The sequence below is a fragment of the Mya arenaria genome, chromosome 14, assembly GCF_026914265.1.
Source record: "Mya arenaria isolate MELC-2E11 chromosome 14, ASM2691426v1".
Classification (NCBI taxonomy): Eukaryota; Metazoa; Mollusca; class Bivalvia; order Myida; family Myidae; genus Mya; species Mya arenaria.
The window spans coordinates 4,502,021-4,529,637 of record NC_069135.1 but is presented as its reverse complement, the minus strand read 5'-3'; the positions used below and the strand labels follow the sequence as shown (position 1 = coordinate 4,529,637).

The window sequence follows — 27,617 nt, the reverse complement described above, 5'->3', positions numbered from 1 at the left end:
TATAACTATGATAGAAAACTATCGATCACGAATGAATTCCTCTCGAATAGCAAAAGCCTTTGCAATATAGTGTGCAACCAATATAACACTTCGCCTATTGTAGTCTGATAATAGTTTGTAAAACAAGTGAAGCGTTATCATTCTATTTTCAAGTTGGTCATACAAGTACGTTTGTCTAACATCATTATACAACGGACAGAGTAATAAAAAGTGGTATTCATCCTCTATAACATAGACATTTCGTTTCAAACAATAAGGACAAAACCTGAAGTCCCGATCAATGTTATCGTGTCGGCCTTTTTCAATTTGCAATACGTGACTAGAGCAACGGAAATTAGAAAATGTCTTTTTCAATATGAATGGTAGATCCATGGAAAGGTATCTTTCTGGGTTTAAAAGACTTTTATAATGTCTGTAGTGCAGCGCTTTCGGAGAAGAATCAACAAATCCCTGCATCTTCTGCATTGCACAGTCTTTAAGTCTGCTTTTAAATAGCACAATAAAGTTTGTTATATTTCCTACTTCGCCAGCGATCCATGCAAAACCGAAACCATGTTCGAATAAAAGTATTTTCACTCCTGTGGCCCATGTTGTCTTGCCAGCACCGTCTAACTCGCGAAGCATTAGATAACAGTTTTTAGGGTACCTATAGTTAGGCATGCTTATCAGTTTTGTCCAATACTTTACACAACGAGTCATATATATCACATTTAAAGGAAGTATCTACACGTAGATGTACACACTACCATATCCGGACAAGAAAAAAGTAATGAAGGGCAGTAGCTCTGTAATTAGCTGAAATAGAGTTATGGTTCTTGTGCACTGCTCTTCCTCTCATTTTGCTTTATCATTGTATGAAGTTTTAATAAATTCCATCCAGTAGTTTGCAAGTTAATGTCTGGAAAAATATTTGACAGCAAAAAAAATAAAATAAAGGCCAATAACTCAGTAATTAGCTAAAGTAGAGTTATGGTTCTTGAACACTTGCACTTCCTCTTATTGTGCTTTACTATTGTATGAAGTTCCAATGAATCCCATCCAGTACTTTTCAAGTAATACTCCGGACAAAAAAAAAGTAACGAAGGGCAATAACTCAGTAATAAGCAAGAATAGAGTTATGGTTATTGTACACTGCACTTCCTCTCATTATGCTGTATCATTGTATGAAGTTTAATCCAATTCCATCCAGATTTTTTTAAGTTATGCTCCGGACAAGGTAAATTGCAACGGACCGACCGACAAACCGACCGACTGACCACAGGGTGACGCCAATATACCCCCTTCAGACTTCGTTTGTCGGGGGTATTATAATTATTTTTTACAATTACATGACTATATTCACATAACATTGCAGGCTGAAGGCAATTCAACGCTTTAATTACATCTACGTGTAGATACGATAGTTTGTTCATCTACGTGTAGATACGGTAGTTTGTACACTTACGTGTAGATACGGTAGTTTTGTTTCACCTACGTGTAGATTAGGTAGTTCGTACATTTACGTTCGGTAGATTATGCGTCTTTAAACTCATTAAAATCATTCGCTTCTCTTCATTACCAACATGACTCATACACAAACCTGTCATTAACAGCAACATTCTTGCCAAGTTTCATTAAAATAAAGTAGTAAATGAGGCCTAAGTGTTTCTCTACAACTTGATCATGCCATGAGACCTATATTTCATAAAATTGACCAATTATCTAACCTTTCCTTCCTAGATTGTATAAAAAAAGAACATAATCTAGTCAACACTTTGACTTTTTTTAAATTATCAACCAAATCATGACCCGAGACCTGAAATTTTAGTATAATTTCTAGCTACCTAATGTCAAACAATTTTTATTTCAAACTAACAGTAAGTCAATTTTTTCGAACTAACAAAAGTCTTTTTTTTTTTTTTTATATTAAATCACATACAGATTTATCAGCAAACAAACACTCTATAAAATGAACAGACATCAGAAGGTGAAAATGTATCAGAGTAGAAATTGAACCAGCTAAAATGAACATACTCACATAATTCAATATAGCAATACTAACCATTTCATAATATGTATACTTTAGATAAGAAATTCCATGACTGTAGCAACATTGCAAATAACTAGGTGATAAACTAATGAACATTTGATCATGGTTGATAAAATTTTCCAGAAGTTCAGTCTACTGCTCCTCAGCCTCTGCAGCAGCCTTTCTAGCCTTCTTTCTTTCCTTCTTCACCTTTTCAAATTCTGCAAGGTCGCGCCGTTCCAGGAGAGAGGTGATCACTCCATAACCTATGGTGCCCTTGCCGTCGCGCAGTGTGAATCTGTCGCCCTCAGTAACCGGCATGCCATGACCGAGGACGAACCTGACTGCGGTGTCTTCACCTGGCATCACCATGTCCCTGTGAGGGATCTCACTAGTGGCAGCCATGGCGAAGCTCTTGTTGTACATCATAAGCTGCTGGAACGGCAGGATGGGCTTTGTCCTCCCACCTTCCTCAGGTTTCAATAGGTAGAGCTGGGACTCAACATAGTTGTGCAAGTCGTACAGGCCGGGCTTGCAGAGAACCATGCCTCGTCTGACTTCTTCTTTCTTAATACCCTTTACAAGACATCCCATCTGGTCCCCAGCTTCCCCACGATCGAGCAACTGTCGGAACATCTCAATCCCCTGAATAGAGCTCTTCAATTTCTTATCATAGCCAATGACCTCACAGGCATCACCTTTCTTTATGACGCCCTGGTCAAGCTTACCTGTAATCACAACTCCTCGGCCTGTGATGTTTACAACTCCTTCCACAGGTAAACTGAAGTCTTTATCAAGGTCTCTTTGGGGAAGTGGAATATACTCATCCACATGTTTCAACAGTTCCAGTACCTTTTCTTTCCCTAATGTAGGATTTTCACCATTCAGACAGTTCAGAGCTGAACCACAAACAATAGGGGTGTTGTCACCATCAAAACCTATTTCAGTCAATAACTCACGAATTTCCATCTCAACAAGTTCTAACATTTCAGCATCGGCAGCATCAGCTTTGTTGATGAACACTACAAGCTTCTTAATGCCAATCTGCTTTGCAAGAATGAGGTGCTCTCTGGTCTGTGGCATGGTACCGTCTGTAGCAGCTACTACCAAAATACAGCCATCCATCTGAGCAGCACCTGCAATGGTTGACATAATGCATTTCTAATTTCATCCAAGCAAGTTCCTTACACGCAAACATGTATATATTATAAATTCTCTGTTTAAAAACTTTTCAAAATCTATAAGCATACCATGTCACAAGAGACCATGGTGTGACTTACTTATATTCAATTTTAAAGTCAAAGAAAGGGGACAACTTGACAATTATTAAAGTTAGAGCAATGAGCCTGCTATACATGTGTATAATGTCACTCTCAACTAGTGTACCAAATTAAATTTTCATAACTTCAAACAGTTTTGAGTTTTAAACAGTTAGTGTTTGCGCATTGATGCCACCTCTGATGGACACTCGAGTCTAAGACTATAATTGTTTGTTGCCCTTTTTTCTTCAAAATCAAACACGGAGACAAGATAAATTTAAATGCTAGTGAATGAATTTTTATACCATGACCTTTACATGACATTTAAGCACAAAGTTCAACCTGTAATGAAATAATAAATTAGCTTAGTTTGCATCAACAAAACCTAAACCTACAAAGGCTCCAACATACAGTGAATAAGAAACTTGCACACCTTGTGAAACATTTTTCAGGGATTTTTTGTGAATGTTTTTTCTGATTTTACAAAGGGATTTTTCCATGCTTTTGGAAGAGGTGCCTGTGTTGTTGTTTTTGTCGGCTAATTTTAAAATTCTAATAGTATCCCACAAAAAAATTCTGTTTCACTTATCGACACCTCAATCTTCTCGTGTCATGGAGTAAATATATCTTGGAGGGGTTTGGAGGGAAACAAGAGCCATTACAGGAGATCACAGGAAAGACAACAGCCCCGACTGACAGCATTTTGCAAGGGATTGCAGTTTGAAGTCATGAAATGGAGTATATACATGTAACTAAAACTATCTGTGTATCATCATCAACAGTTCAGAATTTCTTAGTATACAAACTGAAAGGAAAATAAATTTGACAATTTATGTGCATGAATAAAAGAGCATATTATAACAGTGAGCGGGTAAAGACTGTTTGAACCCAATATCTTGAGGGAGGGAGAAGGGAAGCAGGTCAGGTTAGTGCAAACTGGGTCCGACTGTATAAGTTTTATAAGCAAAAATCTGAAATGGTCAGTGAGATTAAATACTTCTGTTTGCCTTAAGGCCAAAAAACTGGTTTGGTTTGGAAAATTGTGTTAAAGTTATGTCTTCTGTATAAAACTTTTACAGTTATAAACTAGATATTAAAAACACACAAAAAATAAATGTGAAATCCTCTGGAAACATTATGTACTTTCTCAAGTTGAGAGGACCCTGTACTAAATTGGACTATTGAGACGAACCTTCAGTGAATTGAAATTATGACCGAAATTGGCAAATGAGGACTTCAGAAAATAGCCGCTTTTCAATAATTTCGCTTTATCCAGTTCCAAATCCTTTTGCCATGCAATACTAAACTAGAAAGACCGCAAACAACAAAAACACTTTTTTTTCAGCAATTTTTATAGCCGGTATTCTGTCATGTTCCCAATGGCAAAAAGTATCTTTTTTTCCCAATTTATGAATAAAAATTCCCAATCTGGAGTTCCAAAAATTACGAAAGAAAAAAGAGAAAAATGACGATGAAAATATAAACCAAACAATTATTTCCCCTACATGCACGCGTCTATTCACAGAGACATACAATGATGTAATATCTGGGTCAAAGGTGGATTTTCATTGGTTGAACTATATTTTTTATCCAATCAGAGAGCATGTAACAAATTAAAGAGTTCTTCACATTGTGTTAATATCATGTGTCATTATGTTAATAAGGATTAACAAGAGATGTTTGTCAAACACTATGCCCCACCCCCTGAGCGCCATGTAGTCAGGATTATATGGACAATTGAACGAAATATGCCTGGACCAAAATGACAGCTGATTTGTCACTGCCATTGGATGCCGTTAAGGCAGTTTTAAGATTATGACCATTCAAAGTGTGAAGATAAGAGTGTGTTATGGCCATGACCTTTGACTCTATGACCTTCTAAATCCAGGAGTCATTAGCTGATCAACAAAAATCTAAATGTCAAGTTTGAGGGCCATGGGTGCAGGCATTGACAAGTTATCACACAGACAAGCTTTTTTCGTTCAAGGTCACTGTGACCTTGACCTATGACCCATAAAAATTATAAGGGGTCATCTACAGGTCAGACGCAACTCCAAGACAAGTTTGAGAGCCATGGATGCAGGCATTGTCGAGTTATCACATGAAACATTTGACCCGATGACTCCTAAAATCCTAAAATCAGGGTCATCCTCTGGTCAGGCCAAACTTCCATGTCGTTTGATGATCATACGTTCGGGCATTGTTGAGATATCCCTGGGAGAAGATTTGTTTACTATTTTGCTTTAAAGGTTACTGTGACCCTGACCTTGGCCCGATGACCCCCAAAGTCAAGAGGGGTCATCTACTGGTTAGGCCAAACCTTCATGTCAAGTTTGATGACCATACGTCCAGGAATTGTTGACTTTGCATTGAAGGTCACTGTGACCTTGTTTGACCCATAATATCAAGAGGGGTCATCTTCTGGTCAGGCACAACCTCAAAGTCAAGTTTGAGGGCCATGGGTATAGGCATTGTTGAGTTATCACTCGGATATTCTTTAATCATTCAAGGTCACTGTGACCTTGACCTTATGACCCCTAAAATCAATAGGGGCCATCTACTGGTCAGGCCCAATCTCCAAGTTAAGTTTGAGGGCCATGGGTGCAGGCATTGTCGAGTTATCCCTGGGACAACCTTTATCCATTCAAGGTCATTATGACCTTGGCCTTTGGCCCGATGAACCCCCAAAAACAATAGGGGTCATCTAATGGTCAGGCCCAACCTCCAAGTCAAGTTTGAGGGCCATGAGTGCAGGCATTGTCGAGTTTCCACACAATCAACTTTTTACCATTAAAGGTCACTGTGACCTTGACCTTTGGCACTATGACCCCCAAAAACAATAGGGGTCATCTACTGGTCAGGACCAAGTCCCATATCAAGTATGATGACCATAGGTGTAGGCATTGTTGAGTTATCACTCGGACAAGCTTTAAAATTATTTTACCATTAAAGGTCACTGTGACCTTGACCTTTGACCTGATGAGCCCTAAAATCAATAGGAAGCATCTACTGGTCATCTACTTCATGTCAAGTTTGATGACCATATATCCAGGAATCGTTAAGTTATCACTCGGACAAGCTTTGGTCTACAGACGGACCGACCGACATGCCTATGCAAAGCAATATACCCCTTTTCTTTGAAGGGGGCATAATAATTTAAAGTTGACAGTAAATGATTCGGCGCAGAAGGGGATTAAAATAACTAATAGACAATGCTGTTCTTTGTCATGCCTCACATACATGACATTGACCTTCATTGCCAATATCAGAATATGACAGAACTGAGAAGTGAAACTGAAAGTAGACAACCCGGTGAAATGAACAAGTCTTTATTTATTAATAATGATGGTGCATTTAATTTTTGTTGAATGACAAAAGGAAACAAGTTGATGAAATTTTACAAAAAAATATTCATTTGCTTTTGTTCAATTGCAAAACAGGTCTATTTTTAATAGATAGCACATTTTGTATCCAATTTAAGGCTATCAAATTGTCTTTTTATTAAAAATAATTTTATAATGCAATATGACAGTTTCTCATAGAAATAATAATTAAGGGGTTAAACAAAGTGAATTGGCACATGCCCCAAAGCACTTCATGGCGATAATGAAAATCCCCTGGTATGTGACCCAAATCTCCTGATATTCTAAACAAATCCCCTGTGGAGTTTTTAAAAAATATGACATGTATGTAATATAGTATCCTGGTCAGGATGGTTTTATGAAGAATTTCCTAATTTTGCCAAAATTGACGCGAAAATTCCCAATCTCACGGGTATAGGTCATATTCCCAAAATACCGAAAAAAAACTGTTGTTAGAAGAACTTCAGCTTTTGAAGTGAGATTCAGTTCAAAACTTTTTGTTTTTAAATGGTACAAGCTACCTTGACCGTGATCCCAGGGGCATCAAACCCCAATCCCTTGAAAGGTCCCAATAAAATCTTCCTAAGTACCAAATTTAGTCAACCCCAACTGAAGTTCTTACCCTTTTTTATTTATAGTTACCATGACCTTGACCAAAGGGGCCTCAATAGATTTACTCCATAATGTAATTAATCTGTAGGTACAAATACTTGGCTAACTGTAATGACCTTTTGTCATCTAACTAATTTTATACCAACAAACGACATATGGATTAGCTAATTTTTAATATGATTCATATTATTTCTTGATTTTATGATATTTTATAGACGCTATATGCTTTAACCCAGAATCCTGATCGGAACAACTACCCACTTTTGATACTAAACAATTTGTACGTGAAGGATTTGCCATATCAAAAATCTATCTGTCAACGTACAATTATTTGGACTAGACGCAACTCTGATGAGAGTAAAGCCTCCATAATAATGATCATTTATTAATGAAGGAAGTCAGGCATTTTTGTCATACTTATAAATATGATGGGAATGATTATGTCGACACAGTTTAAATTAAATAATGTGTGTGTACCAGTGATCATGTTTTTTATGTAATCAGCATGCCCAGGGCAGTCAACATGGCCATAATGGCGACTGTCAGTTTCGTAATCAACAACGGTGGCATTGATGGTGATTCCTCTAGCTTTCTCCTCTGGATTCTTGTCTATGTCTTCATACTTCATAAACTTTGCCATTTTCTTTTCTTCGAGCACTTTTGTTATTGCTGCTGTCAAGGTCGTTTTGCCATGATCAACGTGACCGACAGTTCCTATGTTAATATGAGGTTTGTCGCGCTTAAACGTCGCCTTCCCAGCAACCGGGGGGCCAGGAGTTGCAAACCGAAGTGTCGCCGACACGCACAAGTTCCTAATGCAAACATTGGCACCGTACTGCGCCGAAACCGGCGATTTATTTAAAAGGAACAGTTTACGAAACACATGCGACGCCATTTTGTTCCGCACACGCACCGGTGTTGTAAATCTTGTAATTTATGTGATTCGCAATTTCTCAAAAAGTCTTGTAAAATCGGCAAATATCAAAACGGTTATTTGATCGTCGCAAGTTACTTAATAAACACCAGTTTAAAGAATTCAACAGGTAAGGTTCTATTTCTTGATCAAAGCTTCACTCTCACAGATTTACCAAGTTTACAACGTTTTTATTTTTTGTCATGGATAGAGCAATTTTTGCGTAAATATCTGCAAACCAATGATAAAAGATTGTTGACAGAAGATCATATCGCAGATATTCATATTTCCGATCGAAAATTAATGTTTAATGGCTTAAAGATTACTAACGGTTTAAGAAAAATGGAAAAAACATCAATTTTTGAACATAAAAATAAAAATTTGCGATCCAGTTTTTTGTCAGTAGTCTTTATATAACTGGTTTCCATGGATTTTCGCAAAAATTGTCTTGTTCCAAGACATAAAAAAAATTGTCAAAACGTTCAATCTGTGAGAGTTCAGCTTTGAAGCTCATTATTTGTTGCTATTATTTTAAAGTATAATATATAAAGACGAAACAAACAAAAATACGTTTACTAGCATATTTCCTGAACCCGTGGCAAGAAATTGTGTATTATATGACGACTTATGACAAGATTCTTAATTTGTCTCTAAATCATCAAAGATAATCCTTTATAAATTTAAATCATACATTTATATGGAGTTGCTCGTAACTAAGCTGCAGCCATTATTCATTACAAAAAGTTGAATTAACAATTTTTGTTAGTCGAGTTAAAGTTGGAGTTAAAGCAGATTACCGATATGCGCAGGAATGGTACATACAATCCAATCCTAACATATGCTATTCGTAAATGTCACTATATAATTTATCCTATATATAATCAAAGCAATACAAATGGTACTGAAATAGAATCCCAAGAGTTAGTCAATTATCGCGAATCCATATTCTTCTCTGGTTCATCAGGTACCGAGATGATCAATTGTGAACAGTTTTGTTCAGAAAGTTAATTCTAGGGGCATAGTAAACTTTTAAACCAACCTTCAGGAAAATCTATTTGTAACGGGTTGACATAATATCACCTTGATTACGCTTCCGCGTCTTGGTACTGTGGTCTCTCCAAAACGCTAAATCATATACTTAAATACGCAAACATATTAAACTGCTCGAATGATTAACAATGTTCATTTAAGAATCTTGCTCAAAGTGGCATTTTTTGTCATCTTTGTATATTAAATGTCGTACAGTATTGTAGACAACTTAGAATAAATCCATGCCATACAGAATTCCATGACAAATGTCCAAGTTCTATGGAGGATAATTTTATCAAATGTCGAGATGTTTATTCATACCAGGTATTATAGGAGAACAAGTTTAGTATTGTATGTACCATTTTGAAGGCATAGTACAGTATTTCTTTTATTTCAATGGCAAACATGATTGGAAAATGCTTCCAAATAGCATACAGCTAAGTAAAAAAGTGATTACTTTAACATGTGGAAAATGGCATTATCCTAATTGCCTGTTGTAAGTATTATATAAGAATGTGATACTAATAGCAATGTATATGTGTTTAATGTAATATACCAAAACTTGATTAATGATAACTAGGTCATGGTTAAATATTTTTTGTATGTTTTTATCGAAATATGTTGTTTAATACGACACACGGGCAAAACAAATTGTATAAAGTGTTTTTTAGTAAATGCTTAAATAACCATTTAACCAGCTTCGTTGTTTTTCCTACTGACCCAGTCTCTGTTACAAACCGACCGACTCATGTAATGAAAATCGATTGACTGATTATATACCAAAATAAAAGTTAAGCCGATTTGAAAAATGCTACCCCTGCTATTGGTGAGAATATAACTTAGCGTTCGAAGATTTGTTCTGCCCTATAGGAGGGGCACTATTCAGCCCCTTTCCCACGTTTGCAAAACGCCACACTCGTATGTCTTTTGCAAACGTCAACACAATTTTCTGGTTCCATTATGTGTCATCGATACAAGAAGTAATATAATTTTTTAAACAGTATCAAACATTCTGTGATAAAATTATGATCAATTATTGCTTATTAGTAGTATGTAATCACTTTTCATGAAAATAAATAATTATTTAGTGCATGTTTAATGACCTTTGACATTGCACGAATACATCTATCTATTGTTTACTACAATCTCATAACGATAACGATAGCTTAATAGCACGAGCACACCTTTGTATCTGTTCGGATACATGTTGGTCAATTTCAGTAATACCTCTTAACCCCAGCATACAGAGAATGACTCGCACAAGATTGCTTTAATCATTTTTAAGTTAAACTCATTCAAGTATAGAAAATGAAGCAATACATTTTATTTTGAATAAGCAACGACGTTTTAATTTAGAAATGTCCAGAAAGACCGATATTTTTAAACAGTTAGCACATTTGATATATTTTGATAACAAAGCACATTGATCGCACCAATCCTAAAAACACCCAGACATTTCAATAGTTATTATGGAAAGAGAAGTTGCACAGAATGTACCAGAACTCGAATTAGTTTACATTGTATTTGGAGTGCGCCAGTCCAAGTTTACTTTTGACACATATTGTTTGGACGTGAGGGAGGTGCATTGCATTGTCAAACCATCAGCCAGTATAGGGAAGGGGGAATATTTAAATATAAAGTAGTTTGGTAGAGCTAGGATGCTGAATCGGAAAAGGACTCTTTGCTGTCTTTGGACTGTAAATAGAGGGCAGTATTCACGGTCACTATGCATGAGTTTGCAAGTATTGCAGCAGTAAAAGTACACTTTAACCTAGATACTCTTTATTTGGAATTCATATCTAGCTAATGGTCAGAGAGCACCGTTATCAGCTGGTTAAAGTGATCATAGACAACTCAACGAAAACAGGTAACGAACTTTTTGTTGCACCAGCTCAGTTATTTTGTGACATGTAAAAGAAATAGAGTGAATGCAGATTCTTTTCTGCATATGCATAAACATACTAATCTTTAAATAATCATTATGCCTGCGGTTATTTATGTTTTCAGTTTAGTGGAATAAATGCACTCAAATAATAAATGAAGCTTGCTATAATACTAAACGATACTCTATTCGACCGCTTTCGGACATATGTTATCGACGTATTGGTTTCAACAATGAACTCCCGTTCTTCTTTCATCGATATTATAAACAAATTTTCGTAAATATAAGGTAAATTTGTTAACAAACGCATCTTGTAAAATATTTTTCTACATTTTATAACTTTTCCGAAATGATTGTGCACGTAATTTAGCCATAGTTGCCTCTCTCCCATAGAAAATGAAAGTATTATTTGCTGCTGCCGTATTGGTGTGCGTCTGGTTCCCGGCCAGCTGCACACTGCTCGACATCCTGAACACCGTCCACAACAGCCCCTCTTTCCAGGTACTGTCACCTTGATTTTACATGCTTCATGTTTTTCACCAGGACCTGACAGTACAAGTCTATATTTCAGAACAATGTGTCCATATAATGTAACCTGACGGTACATACCTACATTACAGAACAATATGTGTCTATATAACGCTACCTGACGGTACAACCTATATTACAGAACAAAGTTTCTATTTAACGTAACCTGACGGTACATACCTACATTACAGAACAATGTGTCTATATAACGCTACCTGACGGTACAACCTATATTACAGAACAAAGTTTCTATTTAACGTAACCTGGCGGTACACACCTATATTACAGAACAAAATGTCTATTTAACGTAACCTGGAGGTACACACCTATATTACAGAACAAAGTTTCTATTTAACGTAACCTGGCGGTACACACCTATATTACAGAACAAAATGTCCATTTAACGTAACCTGGCGGTACACACCTATATTACAGAACAAAATGTCTATTTAACGTAACCTGGCGGTACACACCTATATTACAGAACAAAATGTCTATTTAACGTAACCTGGCGGTACACACCTATATTGCATAACAAAATGTCTATTTAACGTAACCTGGCGGTACACACCTATATTACATAACAAAATGTCTATTTAACGTAACCTGGCGGTACACACCTATATTGCAGAACAAAATGTCTATTTAACGTAACCTGGCGGTACACATCTATATTACAGAACATCACAGTACACATGTATCTATATTACAGAACCTGACGGGCCCGGAACAGCTGGTTCTGGTTGAGATGGTCGCTGAGACGGAGGCTGGGGAGATCCACAACTACATAAAAACTGTCGGCTTCTCCACCGTCCTCGCCATCATCGCCAGTAATGTTTAAGAAATCTACTACCTACATAAACCACATCTTGATCGCTAATAAGACATTAATGTATCAACTGCCTATCTAGTGTTCACTTTTACTTGCTTTTGTAATGATTTGCTCGGTATCACTACATTCACAGTGTTGCCTTTTCCACCGCCATCACAATAGTCGCTAGCAGTTCCATAACTACATTAGCAAACGCACTCACAAACATCATACTAATTTCTGACCACCCTCGACTCTTTTCAGTAAACTTCCATGCCATTTAATGTCGTCTATCGGCTGTCCATATATCATTGCATTGATTTCGTTTCAGAGCTTCCGGCCGATGAAGCCCATCTTTTGAATCAGTATCTCATTGAGGTGACAACCCACTGTTTATTTTTATAATTTCTGAATATTATGCCTACTTTTACATTTCATATGAAAATATTTCGAATGAGAACAGACAATGGATTCAAAACATAATTATATAATTTTATTATAATCAAAACATTAGCCGGACATCACCAACCATCACAGCAGCCAATATTAAAACTGGATTAGTTATTCTGAGGTTATATTTGTATAGTTTGCAAAAAGAATGATTGGTAAAATATTTATTGGAAAAAAATGACCAATCAGTAATCATTACGGCTTAATTTAACCAAATCAAAGTATTATATACAAGGGGCCGTTATTATTCCTTTCAATGATCGCATAATCACATAAAGATTGGTCCACTTTTGTCTTCAAATGCTTGCTTAGACATCACGATAAGGGCATACACATTCGTTTAGGGCAAGAAGCCTCATGTCCAATCGCATATGGATGATATGTTACCAATAATTTCGAATCTCTGTTTATCATGCAGGAGCTGAATAAAGAAGAACATCATGCACCTGTAAGTGGAATAAGTTTTATGCTAAAAGATGTTTTGCTCAAGTAGTTGTCAAGGCAGCTGAAATCTGATATGAATCACCCTCTGAGACAGTTTCCTGGGTAGAAACTAGTAATGAGTCCCTTTTAAAAGAACATGATAAAGTATCATCGGTCGGACTCGAATCCACAACCTTTTGGGTGAAAGGCGGACACCTATATCACTTAACATCTTCCAAACCTTGAAATCAATTGAACTAAACATAAGGTATGTTTGCAACACACTACAACAGGTTATTTAATGGCGAAGGGTATTACTTAAATAATAATCATAAATTATTATTCAATCGTGTACTTGTTTTGTGGTATTATGTAAGACATGAATAATAATAATATTGAAGAGGGTATTTCTCACAGTAAATAGCACAGTCAGAGCATGTATGTTTGTAAAATAGATGTATTTTCAATAATGTTCTGCATAAACACTGCTGTACCAGGTGGGCCGACGTGACCTAGCCGAAACGTTAACCGCTGCCAAGAACGACCCGGCTTTCCAGAACCTAACAGCTCCCCAGCAACAGCTCATACTGACAACCCTCACACACGCCGAGTCCATGAACCTCACCAAGTTTGTGGAGCAGACTGGTTATGGAACCATACTCACCATCATTGACAGTAGGCGTTTGACATTATTTAGCGTGTTTGCCCCATGAACCTCACTAATTTTGTGGAGCAGACTGGTTATGAAACCATACTCCCCATCATTGACAGTAGGCGTTTGTCTTTATTCAGCGTTATTACTCCATTTTCATGCAACAATGCTGATGTTTAATGCCAGTGGACGATATAGTTTCAAACTTTACCAAGGCCTGTCGTTTCTCATGATAATTCAATAGAAGCGACATGTCGTTTGCCTACATTCCTAAGTTGTTTCTTCATATTAAGAAGGTACTTCTTGATCTAATGGTTACTTATCACGTATTTGTAAATTTTAATCTTAGTGTGTTGTTGTGGTTGGAGCTATACCACTTTATCGTTGGCGAGCACCACACAACAGAAATTACATGTAACAATTAAGTTTATTGACAAAACAATATTACAAATAATAACAAATAGTATAATGACTGACATTGATTTCCAGTTTTGCCGGAACCAGAGATGCATCTCTTCGAGAACTATTTAATTCAGGTTTGTGTACAACTTTGTTTTACAAACTACGTTGCCACATTGCCCTCTGCTTCAGTACGACGTACTATTTGATCAGTGTACACATATTCACAATGACCTAATAATTTGTGTCCAAAGATTTGTTCAAACAGTCAAATGTTTATACACTCACAATCATTGTGTACAAATATGGGACATAACTGCAGCAAGTCATGAAACCACTGTGTGCTTGATATTAAGTTTACTTGAACTGCACGATTCAGTCAAAGTTTGTAATCAATTTGTATACAGTGTATTGCAGCTGCAAGTCGTATATGATTTCTTATTCATGCATATTAATAGTTTCAAAACAAGATATAGTATCCGAAAATACTTTATGCCACCGGAGTTATTCTCATTCTTATCGCTTCACTTTCCAGCACCTCCAGCACGAGAAAGCGATCATTGATCACATCGTGGGCAAATAGCAGTGCCGGTGTTCCCTCCATCGACTGCTACCATGTATGCCGTGTTGAGTCTCGCAATAAACTTCAATGTCATACATGAACTACACCAGCTTGTTTTATTTTCGATAAGTTTATAACATCGTCGTTCGTTATTGCTTGTAAATATACATCTGATGACCGTACTGGACCACGCCACAGGAGTGAAGAGAAATGTCACACGTGACCAATGCAGAATTCCGTTAGGGCCCTCGCCTGTGAATGTGTTGATCTGAAACGCGATACTCGATAGTACGGTGATGAAATCACGAAACTACGATAACGAATACGCGACAGTACGATGATGAAAACGCGTTCCGTAGTCCAACGACAAACGCCGTGCACAATGCATTGAGTTGCGGAATAAATTTAATTGACAACATCGGGGTTGTCCTATTGTTCTTGCCCATCTCTTCTGAATCTGGTTTCTAATTGTCCAGAATTCTTTAAGAAACCGACAAAACATATAATTGTAAAGAAAGTTGCATATCCGTGAGTCCGAACCATTTGTGTTCTGCATGGTACATGAGTTTTGTCACACGCTAGTTATACAACAGTCAACACGTTCAATCGGACACCGTCCACGATAGTCCGGTTCGTTACCATTGAGTTCAGGCATGACTTCAATCATTTCAGTTTCCTGTCTTGAATTGTTCCTTAATTGGTCCGTAGCCTGTTGCCTTAAACAACATAGTGTATCCAGTCCACGTGTATGGCCCCTGTAACCTACAAAATAAACAACACCCAATTACTTAGTCTACAATATACTTACACACCGCTTGATTTGTTACGCAACTACATGTTTCAAATTGACAAATATCTGACTAAAATAACTAAACTTATTAAGGCGAAACACTTTTTAAACGTACCAAATTTAAACTCAGAAAGCAGCACATGATAATGGGAAATATACTCGTTTCTCTTTAAATACATTGGAAATTACTAGAGCGGCTATCTTATTGAATGACACAAGGATCAAACGCCAAAGCCAATCAGACTTTAACAAGATATTAAGCACACTTCATACAATTTGATCGCACTCCTACAACATGAAAACATGAAACTATGCGATATTTTTATACTGGAATTCTTAAATGAATATTTATCACAACTAAAATAAGTAAGTTGTTTTTTTTACATTTGAGTGGTTCAGCAAAAATGTCTGTATGAAAGAATAGCCAATATATTTAACATCGTTTACCATTGCGTAAATGTTATTGATCTACCTAATCAGAGGGCAATTTTGAATTAAACAATGGCATCATAACCTCTTACAGGTTATAAAATATGAATGTCAAGTTATCTAAAAAAACACTATTAAACGAATATAAATAATTTAAAATGAGCACAAACCTCGTTGTGTTTCTGTTGTCGAACAACGAGCTCGGTACCAGATAACCATGGCGACAACGACGGATGTGAACAAGATGAGAGCTACAACTGCTATAGGGACGTAATCTGTAAGTATATGAAAGTTGGTTAAGCATTCTAGAACATAATTTGGTATGGTTAGTCAGCGAAACGAAAAACGTGGCAATTAAAACATGTTTTCAGTTAGTTTATTTCAGTTGGAATTATTGTATATTATTTTTAGCAATGTAGTCCGACTTTTTTTATAGCTTCAACTAGAATCAAAACTGTACGTCAGATCTAGACGTCAAAATATGGGAACATCTTACATTTATCCTATGTTTATTAACAAGCAATTAACGACTAGCAAATTATGTAGAACTATTTTATTAAACTAAGATATCTTACCGAAAGAAAAAGAAGAGTTTGCTGACGGTGTGCTGCTCGTGGTTGCTGATGATGTGCTGCTCGGGGGTGCTGATAATGGGGTGGTTCTTACGGCTTCAAACGTCTTACAAAACAACTGCGGATCATCACTTGAAGATGTGCAGGGGTTTAGTAGATAATAAAATCTTAGAACTACATATGTTATTGCCCTGAATTTGAGTCTACAGTTCAAGGCTATGTCCTTGTATTCACCCTGTAAAACAATGGTAAAGACATGTATAAACCAAAAGTACTTTATAATAAATACAAACTTTTAAACTGTATTGTTCACTTCAAAATCGATATTTTGATTTTTTAGTTGAGGGCCTATCAACAGCTTCATACTGTTTGTTGTAGTTGCAGTTGCTGTTGATGGTGATGGTGAATGTTGTCATTGCTGAAGTTTTTGATGGTGAGTTTTGTTGTTGATGTTGTATATGATTATTGCTGTTGTTGCTGAAATTGTTTCTGTTGTTGTTGTTGTTGATGATGATGATGATGATGATGATGATGATGATGATGATGATGCTTTTGCTGTTGCTAATGATAAATATGATTATGATGGTGGTGGTGGTAGTGGTGGTGGTGGTGGTGATGACGATGACGATGATGGTGATAATATTTGTTGTTTACTTTGCTGATGCTGATGGTGATTTTTGTTTATTAACGTTTCTATTGAAATGCTAACTTCAAATACATTATCACAGATCACAATCAATTTCATACCCATCGATCACCTTCCAGTTGATCTTCAGTAAAATTCACTTTTAGACAAAGTCTTGTTTTGTCACTTAACATCGAGTCAACGGTGCCCTCAACTTGGATATAAGGGTTACATCTCATAAATACCTTTCCTGCAACAGCAAATATAGATGTTATGAAACTAAATATCGAAATATGCTAAAAGAGTTGTTTTCGATTGGAACTTAGTCATATCATTTAGAAATGCTTTAACACACTCTAAAGATGCACTCTTACTCCCAAATAAGATTTACCACAATTTATAAAAATGTTTTAATATGTCAAAAAGGATGTATAAATAACAAAAACAATGGTTCTTACGAAGGATACCGAGTTTAATTTGAAAAACACGGTATTTCTACATTATGAGACGATAGTAGATCACAGTAAGTCTTTTAGCAACCACAATCATGCGGATCTTGAAAAAAATGCGATTTCAGCGATTACAATCTTGATATCAGTAAAAGTTTAAACGGATGTGAAGTAAGGCAAATCATAATTTGATTCGTGTGGGCCGGTAAGCCATATACCAATATGAAAAGCATTCTAAGCATCGGAACATAATGTGACCATAGATTGCTTATACAAATGTATAGAAAGTTTCGGAACTATAGCGTATTGCGGTTTTCGGACAACCCCCATACATGTTTGCTTCAGCAATAATGGTTGTGTATATATGTACTTTTGTCCATAACTGATCTTTGTTTGTGGGAATATTGACAGTATGACAGATAACACAAGTATGTGTCAATGCCCATCTACATTATCAAATGACGTTTATAGCTTTAAATCATTATGTTGTCAATGTAACGTACGTTGAATTAAACATGTTTTATTGCCTTTTTTCTTTCAACATGATCGGTATTTACAACAATGATATAGAGTATACAAAAAGCAAATGGGTTGGACTAAAGTTCTAACGTACGTTAATAAAACAACATTACATTTAAATTAAAAAAGTGTAACTGCAGTTCGATTTCATCACGAAAGTTGTCTCTATTCCCTCCCTCAGTTCTATGCTATTTCTAGTCAACCACTAGTCTATGGTTGTTATTGTTTTAAAACCCCTGATTGTATAATGTAAATACTTAGCGTGATCCCTGCGCTGAAACTGTCGCCGTCTGTGGCTTGGTGGTATTCGATATCAGCACCGAGACTGTCATCTATGGTAATTATTGGACATCTATGGTTAGGTTTATAGAACAGGCATTCTGCAAAAAAAACATATGTGTGTGTGTGTGTGTGTGTGTGTGTGCGTGTGTGCGTGTGTGCGTGCATGCGTGCGTGCGTACGTGTGTTTACGGTTCAATAACATGTTAAACAGTGTTTAACTAGAAAAATGATGCAATAAAATTATCAAGATAACGAAACTCACATAACAAGTCTGGAACTAAATTAGGAGTTAGAGCTATATGGGAACGCACGTAAACCAAAATTGATGTTGAACACCAAAGTGCGTTCGTTTATGGTGTAAGCGATTTTTACAAGAGTTTGTTGCAGAGCTACATGCAAAACAGACAATCGATAGACAGACAACATCCACCTCTTCCTCCTCCTCCTGCACCTCCTCCCCATTCATCATCATCATCATCATCATCATCATCATCATCATCATCATCGTCATCAACAACAACAACAACAACAACAAAAACACCTGCAACAACAGTCGCAGCATTGTTGGGTCTGGTGTCAAAAGTATAACTGGATGATAACTTCCGTTTTTAGTCAGTGGTAACGTACTAAGGTATCCAACACCAATATTGGGTTGATGCAATGGTGCGTTCCCACATTTCAATACCCTTCTATCAATGGCTTTGCTTTAGTTGATTTAACCCCCTGTATGCTAGTTTTAATTAAAAAAGGATCCCAAGGACTCGAATTACTTACTCGTCCCCACGTGTGTGATTGTTACGCTGGTGCCTGGTCCGATATTCTGCAATAAAATTCTTATATATATATATATATATATATATATATATATATATATATATATATATATATATATATATATATATATATATATATATATATATACAGAAAAATTGCATTCGTTCGAACCGTTGGTCGATGTTTTTTTATTTGTGTGTTCTTGTTTATTCTGAGATGTAGACCGAAAGTGCATACAGCATTAAACAAGTAAAGGGAGGCATGTCCCCGCACCCTCAGCAAACCGTGCCTGCACACTGGTCTAGTTACGCATCTGAATGCTGATCATTCTTATGCAAACACCCGTTATTAATCCATTTTGTAATATTTCTGAACGTTATCATTCTATTTTGCAATATTTCTGTTTTGCAATATTTCTGAACGTTATCATTTCATTTCGCAATAGTTCTTGACGTAATAATTTCATGGAAGCCATTTTAAAAGACTTCAATATTTAAGGATACATTTAGTGTTGGCAAACCTGTTTGCATTCGCCTTCCATGAGAATCTCGGGCTCTCCAGCATCATTCGCTCTCGCTGCAAACAAAACAAAGTTTAGAAGGAGGAAGAATTGACGGCCGATAAAACGTCCGGAATGTGAACAGGATGTCCAAAGCTTAATTCCTTCTCTGGCATACATTTTGATGTATAATGTGAAATACAGACACATTAATTGTTTCCATCCTATCAGTTTTTCTTTGACGCAATTTCTGGTACATGTAGCTTATAACAGTAAACTTGTTTTAGCGGTGACTGGTATAAGACCAAAGGTATGATTTGATATGTCCGAATATACTATAGATTATAATCCTTCTATTGCATATGTGTCTTTGGTGAAGCTACTGCGTCCCTTGAAAATAGTTTAAAATGTTTACTCTGAATAATTATGCAATACCATTTTTAATGCACGGTACTATAAATCTAACATAGTCCTCATGGTTTTGTTTTAAACACATATTCAAACATTCAGATATGCAATCATATATCTACAGATATCCAATCTCAACCATATAATCGACGCCGTAGTTTAAAAACAAAAAGTAATAACCACCGAAATTCCTTTCAACTGAGTGATTTAGATCTATAGGTTCTCTTTCACACTGAAATACAATACCCGACGAAAACTGGTACCCATAAAGAGAATTTTGCTATTATTGTTTCTTTGTCTTTTAAAATTGACAAAAAATACTTCATTGTAATTATTTCGATATGTTGAATAACATTATCTTGTTTGCGAAATAATTTGACACAAAGGTATAGTCATCAAAATGACACAATGGACATGTAATTGAAAAACACTTTCAATCAATCAATGCTAATTTAAAAATGCAGGGATAAAGGTTTACCAGCCGACAATTGTTGCAAAAATGGCAGCAATATATGCAGCTGTCAGTGAAAATTATTTATTATTTTTTAATCGAATACTTTAGAATTCTATAGTTTTGTTCGGTATGATTAAATAGATATCAACTGCCTTGAGGGTGACTGAGATATCAACTGCCTTGAGGGTGACTGAGATATCAACTGCCTTGAGGGTGACTGAGCATATTATCGACCTTCTGAAAAAACTAACCACCTCGACTTCGCCTGGTTCGACAGTATATTCCTCAGGTTGGCATGCACTGTCACCCCAATGCAGTCAATATTTATATTATACTAGGTGTCTTTGCTTTAACAAGACACTGAATTGTCAAAAGTAGTTTTTAGAATACGGAACGGTCACGGGTAGCTTCTGGTCGAGAGTTTCCGTCGGTTCCGAACTTGCGCCCTCTGATGCCAAAAAAAAGCTGTTTTACATGCATCTTCGTGGCATGTAGCAATGTGCTGGCTTAAATGTGCCCTTTGGTTTTTAGTAGAATATAAATTTTCTGTATCTAATCATATGTAACAGATTATCGCAACTTCGGTAATAACTTACACAATTTTATACATGTACACTAAAGGGAATTTAGCATCAAGCATGATGGCCTATATAACTTTTAACGACATTTGACGAATTAAGGATTCAATAAGCCAATATGTAATTGTCAGAAAGCAAGACGATGTAAATGTCAGAAAGCAAGATGTAACGTTTTCATCAATACCCTTCCATATGAAAGTGTCTATCCGATATTCATTAAAAAAAATCCGTTGTTTTAGTTGTTGTGTAACCTTTTTTATACAATCAAGCTTCAGAATCTACGAAGTCATATTGTTAAAAACTTTTTTTTGATACCATGTGTAGGTCATTTCCATAGACAAACTTGTGATCTAAATTGATTTTAAGTTATATTATTATGTAGTTAACTTCATGTGAGCAATATTTGCTACTTAGATAGTTAAATGACCATTTGTGTTTTCTTTTTTAATTGTCGTTTGACTTTTTAGAGCAATATCCCTAATAATTACCTATACTTAGTGTCTCAATAAAATTTCAAAGGATCTTGAAAAATGGTGTCAAAAACTAGGTCAACTCCTACAAAACTATCCAATCACTTTCTGGCTTATGTTTTTAGTCAAGACTATGGCAACTTGGAAAGCCTCTCAAATGGTCACAATTTGGTGTTGATCTTGATAAAAAATCTAAGTATAATAATTGTCTAAACGAAGTTTGATACTCTATGGGGCAACATTTTAACTTAATTCTCGAGAAACTTAATGAGAATGTTTCTCATATAAATGACCCATGTAACCATGTTGATAGCGATTTAAGAACTTGGTCACTGGTTCGCAGGCACAACAGACACTTCTGTACAATGTAACTTGTGATTTGTCTGTCATTGATGCCTGAATATAAGGTGTGCAATTCAGGCCAGCTATGACCCTTAATACCGCAATTTATTGAAATGCCCAGTATATTTAGACATTAGAGCCAATTATATACAAAAGATGTTGTAAACGCGACAAAACAAAGTAAAATAATGTAAATTTACCATCTGTAAAATCAACAAAATCTCTGAATACCCTGACCAAGTTTATTTACCTTGCAAATATCTTCAGAAGCCTTATTTATATACATAATAATATTATTCTGCTCTTCTGTAAAACTGTTTGAAATTGTTTAATTTTATGCCTTTGAATAACTTAAGTTGTATTTGCTATAAGCATGTGTATATTTTTATGCAATAAACTGAGTTGAGTTTAAAATTAGTTATTCTCTCTAAATGATGTGTATAATTTCTCTCTTTGATACGGGTTGTTTTCTGTCCATAATCTTCTTCTGAAAGATATTCTTTTTAACCTTACTTGATTTATTTATTTAAATTTAAGGAACTGGAACAGGTTAAAATTAAAAAAATGCAAATGATTTCCAAAGAAATTTGATTAGATATTACTTGCATTGTTTTTGATTATAAAACACCTGCTTGGTATAGAATGTGACGTTTCGGGATAGGGCCGTAACGTTGGCAAAACTCGTGAAGCAATCCCTTTGCATGCTTGATTTTATAATGTCGGTTTAGATAGTGTGCTAAAATTGATATTCTCATTGATAAATGTGTTCTCATGCAATAGAATATTATTAAATTCAAAGAAATGTGATAGCTTAATGAAATGTATATCAGTTTAATTCGAAGGATTTTGTATTGATCAATGTAAGGAAAGAATATAACATTGTATATTAACTAGAAAGGGGTCACCCATCAAGCCCCCTGTACATTAATTACTAATTTATAATTATTCCAAAGTGTTCTGGAAGTTTAAGACAAACATTTCATTTTTAAACTGCATACATTAGTTCTTATTAGACTTATATGTCCTTGACCTTAAAATAAATAGGGGCTAATTGAAACCATAATAATTATTTCTCCAATTATTGGTTTTAAAAGCAATCATTGTTAATCACTTGTATATATTACTAATTTCATACTTAATTTTTGGGACAATGCAGTCCGAGAACAGGTTTAATTTAAGGTAGCGTGTCCGAGCTAGCTAGGGAAGAAACGCTACAATAAGTTAGTTACAGCATATTTCTTCATTATCATATTTAAGCATGGTGCATTCAGTGGTTAATTTTACTATTTTCTTAGTTTTTCATTTTTATTTATATTGTCTTGTCTAGTGTAGTAGAATAGCACATCGCGCATTTTCATTTCATTAGCCTTGCTATTTAGCATAATTTACAAGCGATCATTTTTCCATATCTTATGCGTATGATTAATACATGCATATTAAAAGGATGATTAAAAATACACTTGAAGGCGTAATTCCGTTACCTTCTTGCGTATTTCGGTAATTATCTTCGTCTTTCGGTAAAAAAGCGTTCTCGGTAAGTCCAGTATCCAAACCGTTTTTGATTTTACGATTTGCCTATCGAAATTGCGCGCGAAAAGAAAATGGTAAACAGTTTTGGTGATCTTCACTGTTCTGCGTTTTTTTTCCCTCAAAATGTTGACTGGCAATGTGTCTGCGCGGCAACGCATAGAATTATGGAATAGGGTATGTCCTTGTTAAATATTTTTTTTTAAATGAAGTGGTACTTTCTTGTTTGTGAAACCATAAACAATTTGTCCAATTGTAGCGTAACAGTATATTTGCACGATTACCGCCCTTTGTTATAAATTGGCCGTTTGCATTAATGTAAGTTATTTTTATGACTGGCTGTGTTTTTCAAAGGTTAGTTTTATATTTTAGACTTATTTATTGTGACAATAATAATATGTAAGCAATCATGTTAAACATTATGTATTAACCGGGAGTTGTTTTTATAAAGAGTAGTAGTAAAAATAAAGCTGTCTCCCTTAAGTTTTTCGCAAAATGGAATATATCCCCACCTTACAAAAAAACGGTGGTTACCGAATACCGATGAAATCCAAATAATCCGAATATCTAGTTCCTGAAGAGCACTTCCCGTATCCTTTGTTTACATTAACTCGCACTTGACGCTAGCTTCAAACTTTCAAGAAATATGTCGTTCCTATGGGTAAGTAACACAGTATTTTACATTGAAATCCAACTTAAATGTGTCTTTTTATATTTCTTTTCTTAAATGTTACATTCAAAGAGTAAATATGGATTTATTCATAAATACAAATTCTGACAGTTGAGGTCTATCCTGTTGATTACGTTACAGCACACCTGGGCGACTAGTCCAAATAATTGTACGTTCACGGATTTTTTTTTTTTTTTTATATGGCAAATCCTTCACGTACAAATTGTTAAGTATCAAAAGTGGGTAGTTGTTCCGATCAGGATTCCGGGTTAAAGCATTTAACATCTAAAAAATATCATATAAACAAGAAATATTACCAGATTATGTTATTTTATATTAGTTCCGTACACAAAAATGTCGTATCCTTCGAATAATTATGAGTTTGACGTGTTTTTTTCATTTCTTGCTGTCAAAACACATCGATATATACATGAAGGGCACCTGCTCGGCTGCAGTTAACCGTTTAAACAGTGCTGTATCGCGTGTTCATTTTCCGGGTCCTCCGGTAACCAAATAACATTAGATTTGAAACAGGACTAGACTTGAAAACAAGCAACTATATAATTTGTTTTACTTTTTTATTCTCGTTTAACCTGTCCAGTAAGATATGTTTCACATTGATAATAATTATTTAAAAAGTCAAACAGAAGAAGTGAAAATAGCTTTTCTAAAATATCAACATATTTAAGTGCGTTCGTGTTGAAAAATGCGTCAATGTAGTAACGCCACATAGATATCAAGTACAGCTTTGAAAGACAACAAGTTTAACATTTAAGCACTACAGAAGTCTAAGTTTCTCCAGAGAGCTCATCTTTCCCACACATGTGCATGCTTCAAGACAAACCGAGCAACAAAGACAAGCTTCACAAAAGCATTTTTCACAGCTTAAACTGACACACGGCGTTGTCGTCGGTATGTCTTTTTGTTCCATTCCGTCTACAAGTAGTCGGGTCAAAATAGTTTTACGGATGCAGACATCTCCCTTAACACATTCGCGTACATCTTCGGAAGTCAGTGTTTTCATCAGTGACCTTGGGAATGCCATCATAACTGCTATGGCATTTTGGCCAAGTCTCCCGGCCCTTCCAACCTCTTGCCAGTATGAAAGGGCATTGTGCGGGGCGCCCCAGTGTACCACCAAGTTGATGTCCGGGACTGACATTCCCATGCCAAAAGCCACAGTAGACACCAGGACCCTCACGTATGACTCTGGGCTTTTGAAACTGTCAATGATCATTTCTTTTTTTATGCTGTCAGTTGAAGCATGGAACATCTCCACCTTTAGCAGCTGAGAATTTGATGGATGAATGTTGAAACTGTCCACTATATGTGACCACACCAAAGACACCGCATTGTAGGACCTTTGGAAAATAATATATATATATATGTGATTTATTTCCAATAAAGCACGTAACATGTTCTTTTATCAAAATATTTAACAGGTTAAGGCAAATAAAACATCGGCATATCGAGATCTGACTGTAAAAACATTTTTCAAAAAAATAATTCTAAAGCCATGATGGTTATGTTTCACGGTATGTATTGAACCATTTTACAACAATCTTAACTCATACATATGCAAACGCTGTGTTCTTACTGAACATTTACCTGCAAAACACAACAGTTTTGGTCTTGAAGTCAGTTTCCTTTAAGAGGTCCAGGAGCCATTGAAGTTCTTTTTCATTGTCAGCACTGCATTTTTCAACTGTCAGAAAGATACTGGGTCTGTAAATGGAAGAAATGTGTAAAAACATTGGTTTACAAGTTAAAACCTGGCGAATACACTGATATTACACAGGACTCGGCACAACCATGGGCTTAACAACTATGTTTATTCAGGTGTAAGAACTGCTTTGTATGTTGTGAATTTTAAGAATATATAATACATTTATATTTTCACTTTGGATACCAATAGCATTTTTTTTTTTGCAAAATACTAACACGAACAGACAATACTATTCTTCATGATACTATAAGTCAAATATATCATTACTACGTTTGTTAATATGGATTGTTAGATGTACCTATCAGGGACAACAGCGACAGTCACAAGATCATCTGCCAGTAGTAGATGTTCCTTTATATCATCTTGAACTCTCTGCGTCGCCGTTGCCGTAGCAGCAAGAAAAGGAACGTCAACAATACTGCGTACCGAGGATATATGTCGATATTCAGGCCGGAATGATTCTCCCCTGATGAAATGTAATTTTAGCGATAAATATATACGTGTATGTATAAATTTCAAATGTGTCGTACGCCTAGTAGTATCAACCGAATGTAACAAAAAAAATATTATTTTATTTTTTTTCAAATAGAAACATTTACACTTAAGATTTCGAATTATAAAAATAAATATCTAAAATAGCCTACCATTCGGACACACAGTGTGCCTCGTCACACGCAAGCAGACAAAGTCTCTTCTGAAAATCCTTCGCTGCAAGAATTTTCCTGAAGGCGGACGTTTGTAGTGTTTCAGGTGTAGTAAATATCAGCGATGTGTTACCAATCTCTGAAGAAACATATTGAATTATTAAAAATAGCAATACTGCTTTATTCTATGATAACACTTTACAATACAAGACAATTTATAATATATAAAATATATAAATAATATAAACTATATACTACATATAAATATGTGTGTGTGTGTGTGTGTGTGTGTGTGTGTGTGCGTGTGCGGGTTCTATGTAACTTACCCGAAAGGTTGATCTGATGTTCATGTGACGCCATCATACTTTTTATTCCAAACTTGTCCAGATGTGCCTTTTGATCAGATATCAAACTCAGTAATGGTGATATAACCAGGGCAATATGCCGCTCCACTGTGTCATCAACCTAAACGGAACAAAAAGACTTGATGGAGTACATTAATTAATTTATTTCTATTATTTTTTATTTATTTATTTATTTATTTTTTTTTTTATTTTTTTCATTTTTTTTTTTTTTTTTTTGGGGGGGGGGGGGGGGTCGGTGGATCACTTTGAATGGCATTGAATTCATTGGTCGACTGATCTAATCAAACCAATAATAATAAATCAACTTCTTACATCTCATGCACGTGATAATATAATTAGGTTGTTTGTTTCAGATAGTTTAAAACACGCAAAAGAATTGCTTAAAGAAATGTCATAATTTGATGTTATTATTAACATACATACCTCATCCAAAAGCAGTGGTGGCAGCACATAGCACAAACTTTTTCCGTAGCCGGTCGGAAGCACACACGAAACATCATTCTTATCCAACAATGCAGTTATAGTATCAATTTGATGCTCTTTAAGATCGAATTGCAATCCATATTTCTTTTTAACTTCACCGAATAATTTTGAAACATCCATT

The 27,617-nt window shown here is 35.6% G+C and overlaps 5 protein-coding genes across 14 annotated transcripts in view; 2 read left to right on the top strand and 3 right to left on the bottom strand.

Annotated features, from left to right (window-relative positions):
- Window positions 1-129: 129 nt before the first annotated feature.
- On the bottom strand, window positions 130-8,151 carry LOC128218466 (elongation factor Tu, mitochondrial-like). The gene is made up of 2 exons (XM_052926139.1): window positions 7,719-8,151; window positions 130-3,144 (listed from the first exon to the last, which is right to left on the bottom strand). Exons 1-2 carry the CDS (start codon window positions 8,134-8,136, stop codon window positions 2,162-2,164), a joined length of 1,401 nt encoding a protein of 466 aa, XP_052782099.1. The 5' UTR covers window positions 8,137-8,151; the 3' UTR covers window positions 130-2,161.
- Window positions 8,152-10,991: 2,840 nt separating this feature from the next.
- On the top strand, window positions 10,992-14,991 carry LOC128217387 (uncharacterized). Its single transcript, XM_052924526.1, has 8 exons — window positions 10,992-11,050; window positions 11,459-11,566; window positions 12,306-12,423; window positions 12,736-12,782; window positions 13,273-13,302; window positions 13,775-13,952; window positions 14,419-14,465; window positions 14,864-14,991. Exons 2-8 carry the CDS (start codon window positions 11,462-11,464, stop codon window positions 14,909-14,911), a joined length of 573 nt encoding a protein of 190 aa, XP_052780486.1. The 5' UTR covers window positions 10,992-11,050; window positions 11,459-11,461; the 3' UTR covers window positions 14,912-14,991.
- Window positions 14,408-24,726, bottom strand: LOC128217383 (uncharacterized). Of its 8 annotated transcripts, none has more exons than XM_052924517.1 (8): window positions 24,596-24,726; window positions 19,851-19,906; window positions 19,331-19,376; window positions 18,532-18,654; window positions 17,429-17,556; window positions 16,685-16,916; window positions 16,280-16,384; window positions 14,408-15,652 (listed from the first exon to the last, which is right to left on the bottom strand). In XM_052924517.1, the coding sequence occupies exons 2-8, from the start codon at window positions 19,869-19,871 to the stop codon at window positions 15,462-15,464; spliced, it is 846 nt and encodes a 281-aa protein (XP_052780477.1). In that variant the 5' UTR covers window positions 19,872-19,906; window positions 24,596-24,726; the 3' UTR covers window positions 14,408-15,461. The 8 variants fall into 8 exon arrangements, with proteins under 8 accessions (XP_052780477.1, XP_052780475.1, XP_052780476.1 ...); XM_052924515.1 differs by having other exon boundaries at window positions 24,627-24,714; XM_052924516.1 differs by having other exon boundaries at window positions 18,532-18,606; window positions 24,627-24,714.
- The window catches only part of LOC128217385 (uncharacterized), a 21,611-nt gene continuing 17,913 nt past the window's right edge, over window positions 23,920-27,617 (top strand). For 2 of the 3 annotated variants that reach the window (XM_052924521.1, XM_052924525.1), the window contains exon 1: window positions 23,920-23,962. The gene's annotated coding sequence lies outside the window, so the exon portion shown is untranslated. Of the gene's footprint in view, window positions 23,963-24,168; window positions 24,270-27,617 lie in introns of those variants that run through there. The other variant, XM_052924523.1, reaches the window with a different exon arrangement.
- Window positions 24,947-27,616, bottom strand: LOC128217470 (ATP-dependent helicase wrn-1-like). The gene is made up of 6 exons (XM_052924625.1): window positions 27,437-27,616; window positions 26,975-27,113; window positions 26,649-26,787; window positions 26,303-26,470; window positions 25,887-26,003; window positions 24,947-25,639 (listed from the first exon to the last, which is right to left on the bottom strand). The coding sequence occupies exons 1-6, from the start codon at window positions 27,614-27,616 to the stop codon at window positions 25,057-25,059; spliced, it is 1,326 nt and encodes a 441-aa protein (XP_052780585.1). The 3' UTR covers window positions 24,947-25,056.

Bases quoted from the DNA above. Each gene is read 5' to 3' on its own strand.
- LOC128217470 (XM_052924625.1), bottom strand. From the start codon at position 27,616: ATGGATGTTTCAAAATTATTCGGTGAAGTTAAAAAGAAATATGGATTG. The intron at 26,788-26,974 runs GTAAGTTACATA...ATGTTTCTTCAG, and splicing joins ACATCAGATCAACCTTTCGG to AGATTGGTAACACATCGCTG. The intron at 26,004-26,302 runs GTACATCTAACA...TTCCATTTACAG, and splicing joins GTCGCTGTTGTCCCTGATAG to ACCCAGTATCTTTCTGACAG.
- LOC128217387 (XM_052924526.1), top strand. From the start codon at position 11,462: ATGAAAGTATTATTTGCTGCTGCCGTATTGGTGTGCGTCTGGTTCCCG. The intron at 12,783-13,272 runs GTGACAACCCAC...TTTATCATGCAG, and splicing joins TGAATCAGTATCTCATTGAG to GAGCTGAATAAAGAAGAACA. The intron at 13,303-13,774 runs GTAAGTGGAATA...CTGCTGTACCAG, and splicing joins AAGAAGAACATCATGCACCT to GTGGGCCGACGTGACCTAGC.
- LOC128218466 (XM_052926139.1), bottom strand. From the start codon at position 8,136: ATGGCGTCGCATGTGTTTCGTAAACTGTTCCTTTTAAATAAATCGCCG. The intron at 3,145-7,718 runs GTACACACACAT...CAACCATTGCAG, and splicing joins CATAAAAAACATGATCACTG to GTGCTGCTCAGATGGATGGC.
- LOC128217383 (XM_052924511.1), bottom strand. From the start codon at position 20,039: ATGTGTCTGTATTTCACATTATACATCAAAATGTATGCCAGAGAAGGA. The intron at 17,557-18,531 runs GTATTTACATTA...TTGCTGTTGCAG, and splicing joins CAGCGCAGGGATCACGCTAA to GAAAGGTATTTATGAGATGT. The intron at 16,385-16,684 runs GTAAGATATCTT...ATATACTTACAG, and splicing joins AAACTCTTCTTTTTCTTTCG to ATTACGTCCCTATAGCAGTT.